At 37.7% G+C, this 8997-nt stretch overlaps 1 protein-coding gene across 1 annotated transcript; it reads right to left on the minus strand.

Moving 5' to 3' along the window:
- Window positions 1–7074: 7074 nt before the first annotated feature.
- On the minus strand, window positions 7075–8063 carry LOC129724898 (farnesol dehydrogenase-like). Its single transcript, XM_055680177.1, has 2 exons — window positions 7413–8063; window positions 7075–7326 (listed from the first exon to the last, which is right to left on the minus strand). Exons 1-2 carry the CDS (start codon window positions 7971–7973, stop codon window positions 7153–7155), a joined length of 735 nt encoding a protein of 244 aa, XP_055536152.1. The 5' UTR covers window positions 7974–8063; the 3' UTR covers window positions 7075–7152.
- Window positions 8064–8997: the final 934 nt, after the last annotated feature.

The raw sequence follows: 8997 nt of genomic DNA on the forward strand, positions 1-8997 counted from the left end.
GCTAAACCGAATTCCACCAGAGTAAATTCGACCGGTACGAGCGGCACGAGCAACGCAGTCTATTTTTTTTCTCCAAATCTCTTTTCCTCTTCTGCCATGCTCAAGAAACCAACTGTGAAACGCACCGCAGATAGCTCTGCACTGTAATTATTGTGCGTGATGTCCACACGTGTGAGAAAGTACACCATAGTTCATTGTCTCGCAAGAGAGAGATTTCAGATTTCACCGCAGTGCGTTCAGGAAGCTCAGCAGATAAAAATCGTTTGTCGCTCGCTTCTAGCATGAGCGTTGATTTGCTCTTTAGTGTGACGGCAGTTGTTTTCGCAGTGAAAGATGTTCTCCTGCACTCTAGAAGTTTTCTGAGGAAAAAAGACAAGCGAACGAAAAAAACAATTATTTGAAACTCGGTAATTGGAACGTCAGAGCTCTACTGGAACCGGCACCCGTGAGTGTCTTAGCCAGAGAACTGCGAAAAGTAAAGGCGGAAGTCGCAGCCATTCAGGAAGTGCGGTGGCCGAAGACGGGTGAACGTGAGTTCTGAGTGTGGAACCTATCGCGGGAACAACTTTCAAATACTACATCCGCTATAGTGGAGGCGACAGAGGTAAACGAGGCACCGGTTTGGTCATACAAGGATGACAGATCAAGCGGCTTATTAGGCCCATCAGTGACCGTTTATCCGTTTTAAGAATCAAGGACAGATTCTTCAACTTCAGCCTGGTCAATGTATACTCACCGACAAACAATAGACCAGATGGAGTTCTATAAGCTGCTCGATAAAACTTAAGGAGAGTGCCCAAAACATGCCTTTCTATTATTGGTAGACACAGCCTCCATGCTACCAGTAATGAAAATGGCCTGAGGATGGTGAACTTCGCCGCAGCCAGGGGTGTGGCAATCTGTAGCACATACTTTGCTCGATATGTTCCAGAAACACGCGGCGAAGTCTGCTTTTAGATCGAACATATTCTGGTTGACAGTCGACATTTTCACACGTCATGGATGTGCAATCCTACCGAGGCCCAAGGGTCCCTAAATGGTGGAGATTGTCCGATTGACTTAAAAAATCAGTTCAGGTTAGTTTTAACCTAACAAGTTATTTTATCAACTCTAGCGAATCGGAGAGGGTCGATGCATTGCCCTGGTCACTTAGTATGGAACGACCTATCAGAATATATGTAGTTTACTAAGCTGTCAGGCAATGTTAGGCAACATGTTCGAGAGCATGTCAATTTGTGCCGGACCGTCCCGCTATCCTGACGCATGATGGAAAACAGTCTAGGTTGGCTTAATCAGATTTGTTGGGAAACCGTGCTTAGACGATATTTACCATAACTCGTCAAGCTTCGCTTTCCAAGCTTGGTAGATTTACAGCTTGTACGTCCTTCCCCTTCGAGTTCTAGCCTGTTTCTGTCGACGGATCTTTCCTCTTCGCCGTTCAACAACACCTTGAAATGTTGCTTCCAACGCATGGCCACCAAGTTTCCAATCCCTTTAAAATAGGTTTATTCTCATACCGCATACCCTTCCTTCAAGATGAATTCTACAGTACCAACAGTTGACTTTCATCCTAACAAAAATACATAAATCTCTCCTATAATAAAACTGGTCTGACTAACGTATGAAAGTTCTAATCTGGGAATTGTAATTAGGCGCTATTGGTAGGACGGAAAAGCAATAAACTTGAAGCGGAAGGTTAAAACCACGCCTATGACACCGCGTCATATTTCAAGGGCTAACATCTCAACGTATGTGTAAACGAGATAGCATATCACCGCCATTTTTCACACACCTTTATCTGACAGCTGACAGCGGCCACAAATGAGTTTGGTCCCAGGACTAGTGATGTCCGATTTTTTCAACTAATCGATTAATTGTTAATCGATTATTTTGTTCGGGCCCGCTAATCGGACTCGATTAACTGACACAAGATATTCGATTAATCGAGATAATCGATTATTTGATTGCGTTAGCCCTACGTTCAAAAATAAAATGTTAGTGCTGACCAACAGTCAGTTACCAATAAACTTGATCTCTAGATTTTACTGACAAATCTGGCAGAAAGCTCTAGAAATATTCCGTGGCCTACCTCTTGATTTCGATGTACGAAGCTGGTTCATCGAACAAGCCTAGGATCGAATCTCTACTGCAAATTCTGTGTTAAATAGTGTAACACCTAAACTTTGCTTTTTCGCAGCAAAACATATTGTACAATTTTACAACATATTAAAATTTTCTTCAAGACACTTTTTGACTATTCGGTTTGAAATCAAATTATTTAATATATTTAATAATTCAATTAGCCTAATTCTTTATGAATTTTGGAGAAAGTATTTTTCCGATTCATTTAATTCTTCAGTTTTGCAATTGTGCATTTGTTTGCAAGTGATTTTGCTGTACGAAAAACTTTACACTAGATTTAAGTGATCGAATCCTATATCCTAAACATTAGGCAAACGAATCAATAAATAGGAACCACCATATAAATTTACTTGTTAACGTTTGAAAAGCGAGAAAAGAAACATTTATCTCAAAAATGCTAAACATTCGAATGACAATGAATGTCCCTACTCCCTAGACATCCTCTGACGTGAGTAGGTGCCGTCAGTAGAACCATGCATCCTCTCCTATCAAGTGTTAGATTAGAAACATTTCTAGTTGGGGTCTAGGGAGCCGATTTCGCAGCTTTGTAATCGTTTGATCGGCTTTGCTGAATAGACTTCTGAAGGAACGGATGTTCCTAGAACTGGCATGTATTTCATCGGTATTTTATAAAGCGTTGGAATCTGTCCTTGAATTCGGTTCCATACTATAATTGGGTCAACGCGAATTCGTTCGGTTCTTGCATGCGAAAAAGAGGGAAGGAAATATTTTATCTCTGGCACTCACACATATTTTAACAATCGCTTATGTGAGTTTGCGTAAGTGCGAACAGCCCTTTAAATCTTTTTTAACTTCGTAGTCGCGACCGACGCCAAGAGTTTTGTTTGTGAACACGCAAAAAAAAAGTTTAGTTTTCGTTCGTGCGCGCATTTTTATAATTTTGAATGAAATATCAACGTCGCAGCACTAAATCGAAATCGCGACTTTAAATATCCTTACGTGGGATGTAATGCGCTATACAGCGCACTATTTGCGACGTAAGGTACAATGTATAATGTGCGGCATGCGAGTAAAATCAATTGTCGCCAGTCGACAACTACAATTTTCAACTAAATGGATTATATAAAATAAGTGAGAACAGAGGTTTCGAAACCTCTTGTGTTTTCTTCACCGCTGGCATCACCAATTTTCCCATTTTTGGACAAAGTTGAACTATGATCGAACAATAATCGGGGTCAACTATTCGATTATTCAATAATCGAAAAGTCAGTTATTCGATTAAAAATTAATCGAATATTTCCGCAAATAATCGATTAACTCGATTAATCGAGAAGTAATCGGACATCACTACCCAGGACATGAGTTCATTGTCATTCACTGCTACTCGGTACACGTACGGATGTCGATAGAAGATAGACTATGAAAAAGTTAGAAACATGATTATTTAGGTATGTATACAAGGCCAAATATACTGCACATATTGTGCTACAACTTAATCATTTGACTACACTTCGACGTTTAAACTGTACGGAGAAAACATTAGCAGTCATTATAGCGACATTCAAGCTTCGTAAGATATCATGTCATTGCTTTATAACTACAATATAAGATTATACTATTTGTCATTATTTTAAAACATCGTGTTAGATCTTGTACACTGTTTTCATTTTGGATAATTTGGAATTTTGGCATGAAATCTTCGAATTTTAATAAATGAAACATCGGTTTGCCTGCTGTGGTCCTACAAATTCGCTCAACGTGTTCAACTGTAAGAAAACCCCTTTTTAATTTTTTTAAATTATTGCTAATATGAAAAAGAAGAAGACAAAGGGAGTTGTGATGAGGTGAGGAGTTTTGTTTTCCTTTCTTCCGAATGATCATGGTTGGTTGGTTATTATCATCCTAATGGAGATTGTCATTAGGCCGGAACTGCGTCGTACAAGTCATTCGAGTACCAGTCGAGTTCTGCCAGTCATGGCAAAGACTTTTAAGAAAGTGCGGAGACAAACTTTCGAATATGTGAATGTTTTCCTGAGTAGTCCGGTATTTTTCCATGAACAATTGTTTTTGAAAATTGTAACTTTTTTCATTCACATTTATTTTGATTCATATTATTGGCTTTACTAGAAATATAACATCATACAATATTGGAATCGAACTCTTATTAAAATTATGGATCTTAAAAGAATATTAATAAATCATTGGAAAACAGTTTCCAAAATGATCAGAGAATGGAAATAAAAATATGGTTGTGCTCAGTGCATCTACTCGGACAGTGCCCCGTTACTAGGCCGACGTATGTACAAAGAGCTTTTTTGTTGAGCTCTAAGAGCTTATTTGAATGATTTACGTTTGATGTTATCAGTGGTGGGCACCATTCCGCTAATTCGCTAATTCGCTAATTAGCGACGCTTAAATTCAGTTAGCGATTTAGCGATTTCGCTAATTTTTGAGCTGGTTAGCGAAACTGTTAGCGTCGCTAAAATTTTGGCCTTCGAAACGCTAATCGCTAATTCGCTAAATTTTGTGGAGAAGCGACAACAGAAATATATAGAAAAACTGTGGATTGCTGATGGCGTACGTAAATTGCTTCGAAATATGAACATACTTTACTGCGAAAGTTACTTTTTGTCAGTTTTTTTACCCTAGAATGGAGTTCCAGTTATCGTACAAGCCACAGGAGCATTTTGAAGAACAAGCACAAGGTCCCCGATCAGAAAGACAAAACAAAAATGTAACAGAAGCTGTTAGTTTGTTATACAAAAAACCTTTCAGGTTATGTTTCAAATTAGATCCCGTTAGGTGTTAAAATAACAGAAATTATAACAATAAATATTCTACTAATATCAAACCCATATCAAGTTTTGTTACTAACGTATCAGCTTTCTAACAAAATGAGATAACATATGGAACAGTATAATAACAACCATTGTTATAAACTACAGGTTTTGATAGAGACGAAAAAAATGTGAGATTTGTCTCAAAACAACTTTGTTTATATTTTATATTATATTTTGATATCAAAAGCATATGGGAAAATACAAAATCGTATCAAATTATGTTATTTGTATCTCGTGTTGATAGAATTTTGTAATTTTCTTGTTATGCTCTTCTGATCGGGTCTAGATTGAATTTTTGGCACACCAAGAACTTTGGTAGATTGCAATGCGCTTGAAATTATGAGAACTTTGGTTCTACTTTTTCGATTCAGATAATGATTGAATTTTCATGAAAACATTCCTAAGAGTATCTATTTTTAATGCAAGCTAAATAACTTTTGTTATTCTTGTTCTTACAAAATCAAATATGAATACCGTTTCGTGAACCTCTTACTGTAAATAGCTTTAAAAAGTAATTGTTTTCGTTTGTTTAACCAAAACAGATCAAAGTGGTCCAAATCTTACAAAACATGAGCAATAAATATAGTGATAAGACTATTTACATATTAAAAAGTTAGCGATTAGCGATTAGCGAAAGTTCCGCTAATGTGGGTTTAGCGTTTAGCGTTCAGCGATTATCGAGCTAAATTTTCCGGTTAGCGACTTAGCGATTAGCGTCGCTAAATTTTCGGTTAGCGGTGCCCACCACTGGATGTTATACATCTTTTAGATTGGGAACACTTTTTGACATCCAACCAATTGGATAGCACCTTTTGTTCTTCCCAGCGTTTAAGCTCCAGTTTCACTGCACAGTTTTATACACATACCGCAGAAAGGTTCTGGGCCGATAAACTGTGAGTTAGATCCTTGTTTTGCAAGTTAGTCTGCCCTTTCATTCCCACCAATACCACAATGTCCTGGAACCCAATACAAATTTATTGAATTTATTTGACACACCTGTCGCAATGTGAGAATACATTCCCAAACAAACTTGGATGTACATTTATAAGCACCAAGGGCTTTCAACGCTGCTTGTCTGTCAGAGAATATACAAATATTTGCATGTTTGTATTTTCTAATCAGACAAACATTTGCACATTTAAAGATTGCAAAAATCTCTTCGTGAAACACTGTCTCATTGCCGCTGAAGTATTAGTTCCAGGGCCGAAGATTCTTGCACCAGTTTTTGTACTCATTTTTGAGCTATCTGTGAAAATATCGTTGAGCCGGGACGGACATCAGGAACTCTGACCTCCCAGTCTGTACGCGGCGTTTCGCATAAATTGTAGGGAATACCATAGTTATCCTGAGGTGCCATCCAGTCTCCACTCATACTCATCACTGGCCCTCTTCTGAAAAAGTTCAGTATAGTCCCCAGAAGATCACCTGACAAGATGGTTTTTGTTCATTTGAGCCTCAAAGCACTCTTCTCTGCTTCTAGTTGCATATATTCGAACAACGGCAAGAGATGAAGAATTGCATCAAGAGCTTTTGATGGGGTGCTGCTCATTGCTTCTGTTATAATACTGTTCGCAAGTCGTTGAACTTTATTTAGCTTTGTTCTAGCGGTGGCCTCTTTGGTTTTCGGCTGCCATACTAACGAATCGTAGATCAGTTTTGGACGTATAATCGATGTGAATATCCACATCGCCATTTTTGGTCTTAAGCCCCACTTTCTACCAACGGTTGCATGGTCAAGATGTGCATTCCAGTTCAGCTTGGCGTCAAGGATAACTCCTTAGTATTTAACCTGATTACTAGATGGAATTTGTACTCCTTCAAGCTTGAGAGTTTTAAGATTGAATTTCCTCGTTCTAATGAGAGGTGCGATTAGAGCTTTTGTCGGAATAATGCTGAGACCCACCTTCATACACCAGGACTGGGTATACTTTAGCGCCTCTTGCATCCAGCAACGGATTGTCGAAGTTTTAGTTGAATCTTGATCTTGAATTCGATTGGACGAGTTTCATCCTAGCATACTTTTTGGAGAATATTCAACATTTTAGATTAAATATTTGTAGTAAGTGTCATGAATCAAAATGCATTTTAAAATCCATGACAAGGCCAACTGGTATAAATATTTAAATCAGTATAAAATCTTTAAATTTTATTACTAAAATTAAAAAAAAACAACTACAAGTAATCATTATGGGATAACAGAAATGGATGATTAAAATATTTCTCCTATCGGTTTAATAGTTAGCTCGTGAACTTGTACATGCGGTGGAGTTCCAATTACATATAGAACCGCTTCTGCAATATCTTCGGATTCGAGTAAAGGCATCTCCATTGTCAACGCCGCTTCGGGCAAGATTTCAGTTCTCACACCACCCGGACTAATACTCTGGTAAAAAAAAAATAGAAAAACAAAAAAAAAAAAAACAATTCAAAATGCTGAAGTCATTCAATTAAAACCGTTCAATTCCTCACCGTGACTTTTATTTTTGTTCCCTCAGTTCTGAGCTCCTGCCTCATGGTTTCGGTAATAGCTGTGACGGCATGTTTGGACGCTGGATAAATGTTTAAACGTGGAAAGTTTGGCACCATATGGCCTGCTACACTGTTAATGTGGATGATGTGACCATCTACAGAACGTTTCTTCATCGATTGGTAGGCCTCCCGGCTGCATATTACCAGTCCCATAACGTTTGTGTCCAATACTTCTCGAATTTTTTGGGTGTCCGCTTCGGCTAGGGTGGTATCACGCAGAATTCCTGCATTGTTAATCAAAACATCAACGCCTCCAAATTTCTTTTCAATCCATGCAAAAGTTTTCAGTATGTCTTCTTCCTTGGATACATCACATTTTGCGGCGTGTAGTGATCCTTTTACCGATGCCGGTAAGTCTTTCTTCAGTTCCTCCACCCGCTCCACGCGCCGAGCTAAGCCGATAACAACCATCCCTGCATTAGCTAGGGCTTTGGCTATGGCAGCACCGATTCCAGAGCTCGCACCAGTCACTACTGCCACCTTTCCTGCCCAGCGTTCCATTCTCGTATTTTTGGGATCTCGATTCCACACGACTGACTAACAGTAAAGTCCGTTGCGCAATGACTACCAATCGTCGTTGACTGAAATATTTAACTTCTATTATCTTCCCGGTCGCTTAGAAGAGGTGTTTATTTATAATACACTTCTGCTTATGTAGGAGAGTGTGGGTAACGTTGAAACTAGATTGCGGAATCGCTTTTGTTTTTAACAAGTCTGTGGATAAATTGTAAGGTTTATCAAAACATATATCTACTATATAAAAAAGGAATTCCGTAACGTTTGATCTTATTGATATTATTCACTCAGTCTCTGAGGTGTAGAGTAATCATCATCATTTTGAATCGTTCTGAATCAAAAATAATTAGCGGTGACATGTATGTTTTTTAACATGAAAATGTTCGCTGATGTTCAGGAAAGACATTCGAGAAAAAATAATAGGTATCTAATTACTAAAACTTGAGATATTATTCACAAAACTACGTAAAACATGCAAAATTATGACTTTCTGTGTTAAATTTGCCTCTAAATCAAAATTCTAAGCGATGACATATGATTCTTTTTTCACTAAAATGTTTGTTAATGTTCAGGAAAGACATTTGAGGAGAAATAATTATTATCTGATCACTACAACTTGAGATATTATTCACAAAACTACGTAAAACATGCAAAATTATGACATTTTATACTTAATTCGTCTCCAAATCAAAATTCAAGCGATGACATGTGATTCTTTTTTCATTAAAATGTTCGTTGATGTTTAAGAAAGACATTTGAGAAAAAATAATAGGCACCTAATTACTAAAACTTGAGATATTATTCACGAAGCTGCGTAAAACATGCAAAATTATGACTTTCTGTGTTAAATTTGCCTCTACATCAAAATTTAAAGCGATGACATATGATTCTTTTTTAATAAAATGTTGGTTAATGTTCAGAAAGACATTTGAGAAAAAATAACAGGTTTCTGATTACTAAAACTCGAGATATTATTCACAAAACTATGTGAAACATGTAAAATCATGAC

The sequence above is a fragment of the Wyeomyia smithii genome, chromosome 2, assembly GCF_029784165.1.
Source record: "Wyeomyia smithii strain HCP4-BCI-WySm-NY-G18 chromosome 2, ASM2978416v1, whole genome shotgun sequence".
In the NCBI taxonomy this organism is placed as follows: Eukaryota; Metazoa; Arthropoda; class Insecta; order Diptera; family Culicidae; genus Wyeomyia; species Wyeomyia smithii.